General features: G+C 33.5%; 2 protein-coding genes across 2 annotated transcripts; both read right to left on the bottom strand.

Annotated features, from left to right (window-relative positions):
* Window positions 1–90: 90 nt before the first annotated feature.
* On the bottom strand, window positions 91–3102 carry LOC116777673 (apolipoprotein D-like). Its single transcript, XM_032671348.2, has 6 exons — window positions 2918–3102; window positions 2014–2168; window positions 1320–1387; window positions 956–1107; window positions 647–824; window positions 91–360 (listed from the first exon to the last, which is right to left on the bottom strand). The coding sequence occupies exons 1-6, from the start codon at window positions 3032–3034 to the stop codon at window positions 227–229; spliced, it is 804 nt and encodes a 267-aa protein (XP_032527239.2). The 5' UTR covers window positions 3035–3102; the 3' UTR covers window positions 91–226.
* Window positions 3103–4585: 1483 nt separating this feature from the next.
* On the bottom strand, window positions 4586–13462 carry LOC116777913 (potassium channel subfamily K member 15). The gene is made up of 11 exons (XM_032671708.2): window positions 13265–13462; window positions 9821–9968; window positions 8747–8894; window positions 8266–8402; window positions 7863–7964; window positions 7614–7717; window positions 7395–7519; window positions 6758–6925; window positions 6312–6401; window positions 5258–5387; window positions 4586–4760 (listed from the first exon to the last, which is right to left on the bottom strand). Exons 2-11 carry the CDS (start codon window positions 9936–9938, stop codon window positions 4692–4694), a joined length of 1191 nt encoding a protein of 396 aa, XP_032527599.2. The 5' UTR covers window positions 9939–9968; window positions 13265–13462; the 3' UTR covers window positions 4586–4691.
* Window positions 13463–13821: the final 359 nt, after the last annotated feature.

Below are 13821 nucleotides of genomic sequence, written 5' to 3'. Positions count from 1 at the left end.
TTTTCATATCGAAGCTTATCCCGGAACTGTCGGGTATGCCACGAAAACACAAGCGCTGTTATAATTATCCAGTAAATAAAAGTAGTATCGTATTAAATCAATGAGTATATTGATACCAGATCTTTAAACGTAAGGAGACTTAATTAAAATATACAATCGTAATATATTTAAAACTTTAAATATTTGATCTACATTTTCCGTCGCACAGACAGGATGTTGAATTCCTTTAAGGCAGCCATTCTGCGTCATCTTTGAGGGAACGGACTGGCTTGTCGGGACTCTCTGTAAGGTCTTCCTTGCTGCTGGTGACCTTGTTGTAAACCTTCTTCCCGGCATCAACCACGTACTCCACACCGTCAGCTGTAATATATCAATTATGTCTGTTTTATTACATAAGATTATATAACAAAGCTCATGGTGGATTCATTTGTCCCACGCAACTAACGACTCGTTCAATTTTTAAACATTATTTTTTTTTATATAAGTCTCAATTAATTTCACTGCCTTTGCCAGGGTCGAAGTCCTTATAGGAAAATATATATTAGTTACATATTATTACATTAAAAACCGAACGTAGAAACTAGCGATGGGATACACTTGTGAATGTTTGCTTTATTTTAATCTTTTTTTTGTCTCAGTTTCTCACCAATGACTGTGCCGGTTTTTCTGACGGCTTCTCCTATGTTGTGTGATGAGAAGGTCTCGGGATCTATGTTGATGTTAACGCCGTTGCTCGTCCCGTTGGGATGTTTTGGGCATTCCGTCTGTGATATTATCGACAGATCGTACGGGTCCACGCCAAACGACGATAACTTAGCTCGCATCTGCATTACAGCGAAAATAAGAAATTAATTGAACCGACTATCTTCACGAATTTGTTTCGTTCGGATGATATTCGTAAAGGTTAATATTATGTTTCTATATGACTGAGACTATTGAATATTTTTCCACTGACCTTATCCACGTACATTTTATCCAACTCCTTGTGCCTGGAGAGTATGGTTGCTGATCGGCGGTGGGCGAACGCCAGTTTCTGGCACGTGAATATAGCGGCGTAGTTTGTATAATCTGTGGCCATGATTGTATAACTAGCGGATCCAGCGACACCTAAATAATAAATTGGATCACATTTAGTTGAGATACAAGGTTGGAGATTAAATGAACGACATAAATCTGGTACTCCTGAAATCAATACGGTTCAAATCTACGCTTAGTACTAATAAACAAAGTAAATTTTCACATAAACTTAGTCGTTGTATCAGATAGTACTGTAATTCCTAGTGATCGCACAGTTATAAAATTCTTGAAGTTCAACTCACTTAATGGGAAATTAACTTTCATTCGTGCTGGCACTGCAGGATCGGGGACTGTCAGAATACCAGTGTATCTGGAAACAACAACAATACAGACATGATCCAAGAAAAAAAACAAGTTGCCTTAAACCTTAAAGCAATATCCTGAAGAATGCCTCGGGTTTTAACAGAGAAGCAATTATATGCAACTTCTTTGCAGCATTCGAAAAAAAATACACATGTACATAAATAACGTCTGCAACCAAAGTATGTATATAAAAATGTTATTGTATCTTCTGTTAATGGTCCAAGCAAGAAATCTTCTGCATATAGTATAATAATGGATAATTTTACATTTCTTTTTGCCTTTGTAAATAAACATTTCAGTGACGTAACAACAGTATAAAAAATTAAAATATATAAAATCTTGATTGGAAGGATGAATGAGAAACATAACAATACTAATGTCGTCTTCCGCTACTGCCGTATTAGAGTAATGCGTAACTTATTACACGTACATAGTTATCGTATTCGAGAGTCAGTGATAGAAGCGGGCAGGAAAACTAACAATGCTAAAAATTACACACAAACATAGATATAAGTAGAAAAACCTTATACAGCATAACATCAACATGTATGTCACTATACTACGAACACACATATTTCCTATCAGAATATTTTAGAAGCGAAATATTTCGGGACGATTGTCTGGCAGACGTACCTATAGTCGTGATTTAACGGAGTCAAGCCCAGGATGAAGTGCTGCGAGAGCTGTTCCAGCTCGTAGCGTCCAGGCTCGTCTGTTCTTGTGAAATTGTACGTGATGCAGTGGGAAGCCGTCGACGTCTTCTGGATCACATACCACACTCCCAACATCTGGCGAATGACTTGGAATTGTAAAATATACTCCCGGAACTTCTGCTTTTTTTATATTGTAACTTCTAAATGTCATACATGAAGTTGTTTATTACTTACTGCTTAACCCGAAATGGTAGAAAATACGTAGATTCCATTAAATCTAATGCTTAATATTATTATTATTTTATAACTAGGGCTTCATAAACGTATGTAAGATGTATGTTTGATTGAAAGTAGTGCATAAAATACATCATTTTAATGCTTATTTACTATCAATGGCAATGACCTCAAAGCCAACTTAATTTGCCTCATCGACTTATCGTTTTGTAACGTTCTGTGAACGGTAAACAAACAAGACTGAACCAGGCGAAACCAATAAGTAGAAGAATGTATATATAGAGATCACACAGAATCTTAGTACAATCATATCGTTTGATGGTAACCTTTGACAGCAGAGTAATGAGCAATGTCAAATCGTTGTATCGTTTAACAAATAGAAATAACAAATTAATATAAAATGTATGAATGTGATAAAACAATAAAATAGTTATTATATATATAGAAGAATGATGTTTTCATAATTAAAAGATGTTCTTGTATTTTTCAATAACAACAAAACACTCGAGGTTTTAAAAATAAAATAAAAGAAATGCTCTTATTGTAATCATGAATCATGATATTATTATAACGTCCACGTATATGATAACGATAACTGGAACGTCCCAAGAACATAGAAACATTCATGTATAAAATAATAAGGACATTACCTGATTCATGTCGAATCCCGGCATCGGCTCCACAACGGGGCAAGCTCCCAGGTGGTAAGTATGAGATATTGCGCTGCCACATAGCGCTAGTAACAAATATATTGATACGAGATACATCGTGAGTGTTTTTCTCCGCACGTCCGACGCTCGCAGAGGTCAAAGCACCACTGACGGGTCCGACTGGACGAGACTCGGTTTTATTCTTTTGTAAACAGTGAGTAAGTGTTCTAAGAAACGCTATAATCAGTTCGTTTAAAATTGAGGGAATCGGATTTAGTACTCCGTAGAAATATGAGTTTGGCTTCTTTAATAAGTAATCCTATTTATTTCTAATATAATCTAATCACAGCACTGAGTTTTCTAAGAAATTATCAGTCTCTTTCATTACAAATAATCTCATGCAGATTCCTTGAGGATTTTGGATTTGTATGACTGATAATTTGAAAAAAAAAACACAAAAACGGCGGTAAACTATTGTTTGTTGTTTAATTAAGGTTGTATTTAGACTTCCAATGCCAATAATGAGAGACGCTCAGAATTTCCGCATATAAAATTAAATAACTCAAAATCACACCTGTTATATAGTGAACTACATTTATTTTCTTAATACTATTGCCAATAATTAATATCGCATTTAAATTATGAGTTGAAAATAAACATAGTTTTGATACAAAGAAATTTAAGACGAGACATTAACAACAAACCTCAGTCGTGAGTCATGCGGCGGTAGCGTAACCCGTTGTGTAGAACAAGCTGATATGAAGGTGATTCACTCAAAATTATTCATAATTAAATTATTATGTGAACATCACAACAACAAAGATAGAAAGATAAATCGAGTTTATATCTGAGACGAAGCGTTCTGAGTCTAAAGCAATAGATACATTTAAATAGCTTACTTATTAACTTTACCAGGAAAAAACATTGGTAACGCTAATTTAAAAAGCTGATAGATTAGCATTTTAATGTTCTTAACAGAATGTATAGAATGATAAAACAAGATACAAATATATGTCGGAATATTAATAAGAAAGCAGGTTCCTGTTGAGAGATGAAATCTCTGAGAATTCTTAGAAGTCTTGTGGACGGCAAGTCGGGCAGCCGTGAGCAGTCCTATACAGAACAAATGACGCATGTTCTAAACGACAACATCCCGCAAACAAGTGGTTCATTGACTACACTCCCTATTGACGTGTAGAAGTCACTTAAATGTCTAATAACAGTACAACAAGGCCTCGGTTATAACGGACAGATATAAGAACTATTCAGCTATAAAATGACAATAAACAATTTCTATCTAGAATGAGACATATTTAAATATACTTATATATAACAAAAGTTACGAGGGTGAGCTATAAAATTAAATTATCAGTCTATTTGATTTTGTATGGAGATGTGGATTAAATATTTCCCTGAAGATCCCATAAGTGTACACGAAATTATCTTAATTCATACCTTCAGGTATAGGAGTTACAAATAGTTTGGTCTAAAAAAAAAATTGTTTTAGGACGCCATATTGCATTAAGCATCGTGACGTCACTAACGGAATGTCATTGTATTGTCTCTTTGTTTCCTGTGCCTCGTAATAGTTTCCGGATAATAGCAAAATATGAATGGAAATCAGCAGTTCAGCACTAGTCCTCGACATGGCTTAAGTAAAATACGATGTACTATTATAATATATGTATTAAGAAATTACAAATTATAAAAAATAAAAAAAAAATGGCAAAATAAACAAACTATTTACATCAGTACACTTAATGATATTGATTCATCATCTCTTGCAGCGGCAGATTCTTTTCAGAGCTCGTTTCACACCACCGTAATAGTGTATGACTTGTTCCTGAAAAATATACGCTATTGTCATTCGAACTCTCACCGTCGTTTATTATTTGAAGGTCATTGAACCCGACCAAAAATCAAACGTGAAAGCTAGGGATGTAATTAGTATGTAGCTACTAGCTGTGTATTCAAAACATATTGAAAGTTCAGATGGTCATGTCTTTTAAGTTAACAAATGTTTTTATGTAAGCAATTGGACGCCATTGAGACGATGTCTCAATCAAAGAAAAACACTGCTTCAATAGACGTGATTTTACATACTTGCACGTCTATAATATTATATATATATATATATATATATATATATATATATATATATATATATATATGTGTTATTTCTGAGCTCTAATAAATGAAATTATCTTTTGTCTGAAAAGTTAGTACAACATCACACGTTAAATATATTATTTTGGTTCAAGACATTGCCAGCTAGATTCAAACTGAAGGAAAACTGCAGTGAATTAAGCCTCAAATAATGTAGATGGTAACTTTACGTACCTGCATGAGATTAAAACACATGGCGACGAGGGCCATACCCAGCGTGAGATACAGCGAGCACACGATGAAAGAAGCTTCGATACGAGGGGTGTACACGCGCTCGCCCGGAACAAAGTCCCCGAAACCAATACTACAGGGAGAGATAGAGTTATATGCAATAAGGACATAGGCACAGAGAAAACAAAGGAGCTCTGTCTGTCCCTGTATCCCTATATACGCTTATACCTTTAAAACTACGCGACGGTTTTGATGCGGTTTTTTTTAATACATAGACTGATCAAAGCGGAAGGTATATGTGTGATAATCCATTAAACTTTAGAGAAATTCTGTTATTTTTGAGGTTTTCTTTAAATTATTTTTTTTCCACTTATATAGCAAACGCAGACTGAACTCTACGACATTGATCAAAATAATGTACTAAGTATTGTCCACATTGAAATAGTTTACAGGAAACTCCGTGATGGTGTATGTCTATCTCGTATAGATATCCCACAAAAAATACTACAAATAGTAGGTAATTTTTGAACCGATTTTAACCAATACAGCATTAATCCTTATGGAATTAAATTCCTTAAATAAATTTTTGGTTTAATGAAGTTCTATGGACCATAAAGGGTTACAGCATGTGATTTAAATTTTATACCGTGCGAAACCGGAGCGGGTAGCTGTGTTTTATATACAGCGTTCAGTTTTTCTGTAGCGTATTCAGTAGGTAATGCACCCGTGCGAAGCCGGAGCGGATCGCTAGTTATTAATATAATGTTACTGTTTTTTAATTCTCCTAACCACAGAATTTAAACTGTCAGTTGCAATGGATTTTTCTTCGAAATTATCACTTGAAATATAAAATCATTGTTCTGTAAAATATATAGCGCCTCTCCTGAAATTTAACGGGATCTTAACGAAATTAACGTGGCAGAAAAGGTACTCTAAATATTTGTATGTAGTCCTCAGTTACCGGCTAAAAACATGGTAAGGAATCTCGAATATAAAATCAATAATACATATATAGCAATGTTTGAAAATAACCGCGATTAATATAGGTTACAATCACCTGCTGAGGGATATGAAGCAGAAGTAGGCTCCGTCCAGTTTGTCCCACTTCTCCCAGAGGCCGAAGATCATTGAACCGAACATTATATATCTTAAACATTATGGAAATACATTTAATTACATTAAATTGTGACGACTGTTCTGCTATTACGTGATTGAGGTTGTCATATCAAAAAAAAAGCCAATTACTACTTAATATTTTCTCCAAACTGATTGATAAGGCAACACCAGCTAAGAAAATCATATGAAGCATTTATATTGACACCTTCAGCAATTTTAAGAGATCAAAACATTTCTATAAAGTTCCTGGTTCTGTAGAAAATGTGAACACATTTTTTTTTTTTTGGCTGTCTTGGAAAGCTATAAGTACTGATAGGAATCGTATCTGAAGTATCAAACTGTAAGACAGTAGTAGAGAAGTGATTATTTTAGAGAATATTGACGCACCCGACCATGAACGAGACGCACACGCTGATAGGCACAGTGATGGTTTGCACATCGAAGGTGACGTAGCTGAATTCGCTGCTTTCCAGCTCGAGGTGGCCGTGGGCGTTGTGATCACCAGCGGCACGAGGTCCGCGGAGCTCTGGAGGCGGGGATACACCTCTCTGACCACTGACAGACGGACAAAGAAAAAACGACTACTGTTCGAAGAGTTACAGATTTGTAATGTTCAGCGTTACTTCCAGTAATGTCCTACAATATGCCTGAAGCCAGTACTCGGAATTTTCAAATACAGGTTGACATTTGAGTGTTGCCATTACAAAATTACAATGGTTCAGTATTGACTAATTATAATCTGTCATAAAAATAACTGCAAGGATTATAGTATATTTAATTAGTACGGCACGGATGGCGCCACTCGTACCTAACATTACTACATACTCTTCACTTCACCAACAACGCCAAGTAATTCAAAACAAAGGAAACCTGATGCAGTATTCTGATCGTTTGGGGAACTTAATTTAAATCAGTTTATAGTTTTATTGGTACGGTAATAACAATTTAACTCATAAAAACAATTGAATTATTGGAAATTCTTTGCGATAACTGTTATCATTGATTTCAAGGTCATAATATTCACCTGGTGTAGTAGCTGAGGGGGAGGTGAGGAATAGGATATTCGGTGATGACGTCAGAATCAGTGTTACCAACACCAGCCTCCCAAGCGACTGGCCGTTCAATACTCTCACCGTCACTTATCTCAAACTGAAATAAACGTAGCGATAAATAAAAAAATCTTATTTTGTAGACAAAGTTTTTGTTCTTAGAATTATTTAATGATTTCAAATATATAATTTACCTGTGGACGAATGTGGATGATTCGTCGTCTGGAGAAACCTGGGCATCCTCTGCAGAGACACACCAGCGCGTATATACACTTAAACCAGCTAGCCAACAGTTCGCCTGGAAATAACAAGGCTGTACATCATTGACCAGAAAAGAATATGACACTAATTAGTATCGCAAACTATCGCTTTTTAAAACGTGTGTGCATTAATCTGTAAACATTTAGATTGGTGATGTTCCAGTTTTTGGATCACGATCTTACCGACGTTACTCAGGTAGAGCAAGAATAACGGCATGCCCAGTAGAGCGTATAGAATTGTCATGATTTTCCCCCAGCTGGTCCTAGGACTGAGGTGACCGTAACCTGTGTGAAAAAAGCATGCTCTCCCAAAATACTCTTCGTTATCTCAAAATAGGCCATACGATATACAAATACAATTTTGGTGGCTTTTTCAATATATTTATTGTATAATTATATGTAAATTGTATGATTTGTGAATGATTTTTTAAAATTACTAGCGTGTGGACGGAATGGTTCTGCATTAAGACTTCCAAACGTTTTGTCAACAAATCTTTTGTAGTATATTATAAGCGCATTGCGTCTCGGGAGGAATAAAAAAGAATGCAACATTAAATACGGATCGCTATTTCCGTGTTTATTTCACCTATAGTTGTGATGACAGTCAAAGAGTATAAGAATGCTGAAGAGAAGCTCCACTGTCGCGACGATCGCCCGCCATCCCATCCACCGCGTGCAGCGCGGACGATCGTCGCCTGGTAGCGTGTTAGCTCCTCATTGATGCTATAAATTATTCGTCGTAAAATTTCTTGTAAGATGAAGATTATTTTCGTTTTCAACGAAGCACTTCAGCCAACTTAAATCAATTACTTTAATATTCGCGATAATTGTAATCTTTATATACAGGCTGGGCCGATTTTGATGAAATTTTTTGTACGCTTTGTTGTGACGCCCCTTATGGTCCAGATTCACGAATAATCCCGCCAATTTTCACTTCAGTCTGTATATAGATTATTAGAAACGAATAGGCTGCAATTTAGGTTACAATATGAATTGGTTTGCCAAACAACGGAAAAATCCTCTGCATATATTCCCATTAACGCATATTAGTGGTACATCTGAAACACCTCTCTTTCAACGCTGTTTCATTGAACATGTTAAACGTGAGCGTCGCGTTCTGCCACAGATACTGAGCCGTGATGTCTCTTTCCCGCGTCATATTGTTGACCCTCTCCATCTCACTCGCACCCTCTATTGCCTGGAACATGAATGCACCTGAAAAGAAGAGAAGACAGAGCTAAACGTAGGACGCTAAATCACTAACCGGGTAGAGATTTGATGGTTTAATGTAAAGCAACGGGAATGCTTTTCTCGAAGTTGCAAGTTCAATCTTGCTCGTGTCGATCATGTTTAATTTTTATTATCCTATTTGAATTTTGAATTAAATATAAAAACTACATCACTTTAACGAAACAGCCATAAGTATATGCGGGTAAAAAATATTTGGTTAGTTCAGAAGATGTTGGGAGGTATGACTGGCGAAGATTGAAAGGGTTCAAATTGCCATCACTGTGATTTGTCTATCAATTTTTTAAATCAATCACGAATGAAATCTTCTTGATGATTATATATAAAGAACACAGTCGATTAATTCGTTGGCATTGCTGTTACAAATATTGTATATCAATAGAATTTATTTGATTAATATGAACATTTTATTAAATAGAATAAAATAAAAATCTATTTATGATAATTACTGATACATTACGAACTAATGTATTTATATAAATAATTAATTATACGTGATGGTATATATATAAACATTTGATTTTTTTTTGCTCATTACAAATTTTCTGTATATAATAACAATAAATTAAGACTCTAATCGTTTTGTAACTATGTGAATTAATTTATAAATTTTAATATGTTTTATATCAATTGATTATTTTCCTTAAGATTAATATGGTCTGCGCTCTGCAAAATATGTGACTTAAAAGGAATTTCAGAACTGTTATTTGTAAACGTAATTGGTTCTCCAATAATCTTCCAGCGATGAGTGTCTAGTGAAAGGTGAACAGCTAATCTCACCGTACGATGCTCTGAAAAAATTTTACACGACTGTTCACGCAACTGACCATACTGCTGCCAACTACGGATTGTTCTGTAAAATCTATTTAAGAAGCAAACATAGCAAAATATACCAGCTATAGTGTAAGCCACGACGAGTACAACCACTCCAACGTTTGAGAACAGGAAGGCTAGCAGCGCCCTCAGGTAGTGACGCACTCGCGACGCCAGCCTGCGCTTGCGGCGTGGCATGTTACGTCATCGCGTCTGCACTGCTCTCATCTGTGATTAACATAACATTATTAAGGATTTCCTCATCTATTTGAGGAATAAATTTCTCCTATAAACCTACTCTTTCCAAATCGATTCATCGGACTAAGAACGGAGGGAATCTGAACTCAAATTCCTCATTATTTTCATCTCATCTTCAAAGCTGTTTGCTAAATATGACGTAAATTTTTTTTTAAATTCATCAACTAAAGTCTTGCCACATTCAGAAAATTAGGAATCAAAATGTTTCGGTGATAATTTTCCTGTGTTGTCTTGATATAATTATAACTTTATTAATAAATATAATACTCATCTTTTATATTGTTCGTAGAGTTTTTATAATGTATGATTAGTTCTATGTAAGTTATAATCTAAGAACTAAAAATAGAAATGACGTTCGTCTAAGAAAAATGTATTTAAGACAGAGACCAAAAAGTATTTTTAACCACCGTCTCATTAATATGAAATATTTGTTTAATAAATTAACGTAATAGCGCTCTCTTCGATTGAAAAATATAATATAAATTACTCAGTTTGATGCCTTTAAACAACTATTTACTATTAAGCATGATTTACGACTTCCGTCTAACATGACCAGTCGCACGAGATAAAATTTTAAATCATTCTGTTATATTTACGTTATATGTCATATGCAAAAATACACGTGTTTAGCGAAGGTATAAGTCTTGAGAGTGATTGAAAATAATGTGCGTCTGAACTGCTTTTCGCCAGCGTCTTCGCGTGGACAAAATTAAAAAAACAGTTTTTGCTGGAGAGAACGAGAAACGTGGTAAAACATAAATCTAGTTTGTTCAAATCATTCTCATGATGGATTTTTTGATCTGAATATTAGTGAAAATTATTTAGGAATTATGTTGAAGACTAGCAACAATTCTAAATATTATATTTTATTGTTATTACAATATGACACTCGATAAAACTATCGCCTTTTTAATATATTTTTTTATAAATGAATTCTTTCAACGAATTTTTAAACCACAGCTGTCACGTAAAACACAATTGCTTACACTTCTTTCTGGACATCCATCAAAAATAACAAATTAAATTTTATGTTGTTGAATCACATATTTTGGGAACAATGATTTTATATCCGTTCAAAAAATACTATTGCGTTTAGAAACCATCTTTTTGAGACATTAATATAAATACACGGTTATTAACCTTGGATATTACGAAATCGAAATCACAATTATCGGAGAAATTACGGCAGAAACAATATAATGTTATTGAATACTTGTAATGCATTATGCTTTATTTTTTATTTTGGGTAATTATTTTAGTCAAAAATGAAGAAAAAATCTGAACGTGTGAAATGCGTTACAGATTTTGAAAGTTAGTTAGAAATAAGGTGATCGTTTAAATGAAACTAATATTTTTCGGATAAACTAGGCGAGTTTTTTATTATTTTAAAAAACTACATGATCCCGACGTTTCGTATTATGTCGTTTTTTTTAATAATAAAAATCCGCGTAGTTTATCCGAAAAATATTAGTTTCATTTTAAACGAATAAAACTCGCGAAAATCTTGGATCTCATAAGGTGATCGTTTTCGTATAGTTTTGGGTTAACGAAGTCAGAAAAGTTAGTAACTGTAAATGAGGTGACTGAAAATACATTTAATCGGTAGCATGGCCTTGCTCATAACCACATAATGTCCGGATAAATAAAACGGTCAACCATATCAGCCCTGCACTGTTTATGAGACGGAAAAAACTATCCATTCATAAAAATAAATTAATTATAATTTATTAAAAAAAAATTAATATTAAAGCTTTACTAATTTTAGCTTTACGAGTGTAGTAACAATAATTGAATTATGGTCTTTAATAGCATCAACTTAAAACCGTGGTCACAGGCTATATTTGAATAATATTGAAATTATTAAAGCCTACTTCAATGATATGAAATGAATTATAAATAATAAAATTAAAAGGTGTATATTAAATGAACAATTTATATCTATTGTACATAAAAATATTTTAACTTCAATAATAAACAATAAATGTCAACTTCAAAAGAAGTGTAAGCAATTAATGTAAATGTCAAAATGAACAACAAAGGCGTCATTGTCTGCTGTCACAGAGTATCGTTAAACCTATTTTGTAATAAAACGAGGCAGTGTTGCTTCCATAGATTGAATATTATCTTATAAATACACATTAAGCATAAATTATGCTTAATCTTAAAGTGATGTATTGGTTAGTTTTGATATTTTTTTTTAATTTCAAAATAGTACTAAGTCAATGTTTAGAATGTAGGTCATATATAAAACTATATCTTCTAGGAAAGTGGTGTCAATGTATCAATAAAATCTTTATAGATCGCCGGTTCTATTTATTTTCCAGCAAGCGTATCCAGATCTTGTTATTTCACAATAAATTTTATTTCTGTTCGCAATGAAAATTTTATGTTCATTAATAATAGAGATTGTATGAAAATAAAATGTATTGTGTTAAGGAAAATAATTGAAATATTTATAATCGAAGCATAAGTAATGTATCACCTTTATGGTAAAGCAACTTTCGCAGACTGAATAGATTAATACTAAGTGTAGTATGGGCTATGAGTAGTAAAGATAATAAGTACTACTGCCAATGTTCATAAAGTCTGTCATTAGTAACAATTCGTAGGAATTGTATGGCGTACCTGTGAAACTTATCGTCTTGAACAAATGATATAATCTGCTATAGTTTTTATGTTGGCTATAAAACTCTTAAATAGTAATAGGTTTATTTCTAAGCCTAGTTGATATTGTCCTAAGGTGTTAATTTTATCGTTTACGCTGAACAATCTGCATATTGGCTTGAAGATTCTATAGCCCTTAAGAAAATTAACGCGATTTCTGTATGCCGGAGAAAATGACGAAAACCAAACTTATTTGCAATATTTCGTTTAGTAATAAAGAGTAACTTAAATATAATACAATAGCCCTGAATTAATGGGTAACAATATTTTGTTAATAGGACATTAAGAAAACTCAAAAATAATTAAGTTATACCTACTTTTAACTACTTTCTCTTTCATTTATGGTTTCTCATCAATCTCCTTTCATCTACGGTTATATAATTTTCAAAATATCTCCAATGAGTTTCGTATAGACTACTTATTTAAGCGAAATTAAATTAATTTTTTGTCTTACGTGAAATCATGAACTGCCCTATAACGTTAAGTATTATTTAGCGATTTTATCACGATCGACCCATTTAGAAATGAGACTTTTTAATCTATAATTTTACGTTAAACGTTTAATCAATGATAGTTAAGAAACTAGCCAAAAATATACTCACTATAGAATCCAATCCTCCGTATTTCAAGTAAAACTCAAATAAAATTCATATGAACACTATCTTCCATAACAAAATTGCGATAACAAATTAATGTCAATATGTTAAAAATTACACTGGCTAGATTTATTTCTGAGGTCTAAAACGCAAACCTATTTCTCTCCGTTGCGCTTGCGCAGACTGACTTACTACAAAGAGTCCACTGTTCTTAGAATATATAACTCGCAGATGTGACACAGCATACATAATTTTAACATTTCAACTTTCGTTTCGATTCGATTTCAAATTATACAAATGTTTCTCACAGCGAAATATTGGAGCATATAAATGCTGTTAAAACAACAAATATTATCAATGATATACATCTTGATATTTTTATAAAGATAGATCTTTATGAGATGCTATAAGCTTTATAGAAGTTTAAAATTTTTAATCTGTGGCCATCTAATAATAGTCCACTGGCGACGGCAGTTTCGTATATTGTACACAGCGGGAGTATTTCAGGAGTAAAATTACTGATTTGTGTGTTTCATTATGTTGCAAACTCATTAATTGAATTT

This window comes from Danaus plexippus, chromosome Z (assembly GCF_018135715.1).
Source record: "Danaus plexippus chromosome Z, MEX_DaPlex, whole genome shotgun sequence".
Taxonomy (NCBI): domain Eukaryota; kingdom Metazoa; phylum Arthropoda; class Insecta; order Lepidoptera; family Nymphalidae; genus Danaus; species Danaus plexippus.
This window is presented reverse-complemented; position numbering and strand designations above follow the sequence as displayed.

What these genes read in the sequence shown, in the direction of transcription:
- LOC116777913 (XM_032671708.2), bottom strand. Translation starts at nt 9,938, where the DNA reads ATGCCACGCCGCAAGCGCAGGCTGGCGTCGCGAGTGCGTCACTACCTG. An exon ending in TCATCCACATTCGTCCACAG is followed by an intron (nt 7,520 to 7,613) that starts GTAAATTATATA and finishes CGTTTATTTCAG; the next exon opens with TTTGAGATAAGTGACGGTGA. An exon ending in TGTGTTTTAATCTCATGCAG is followed by an intron (nt 4,761 to 5,257) that starts GTACGTAAAGTT and finishes TATATTTTTCAG; the next exon opens with GAACAAGTCATACACTATTA.
- LOC116777673 (XM_032671348.2), bottom strand. Translation starts at nt 3,034, where the DNA reads ATGTATCTCGTATCAATATATTTGTTACTAGCGCTATGTGGCAGCGCA. An exon ending in CCGTTAAATCACGACTATAG is followed by an intron (nt 1,388 to 2,013) that starts GTACGTCTGCCA and finishes TGTTGTTTCCAG; the next exon opens with ATACACTGGTATTCTGACAG. An exon ending in AAAAACCGGCACAGTCATTG is followed by an intron (nt 361 to 646) that starts GTGAGAAACTGA and finishes GATATATTACAG; the next exon opens with CTGACGGTGTGGAGTACGTG.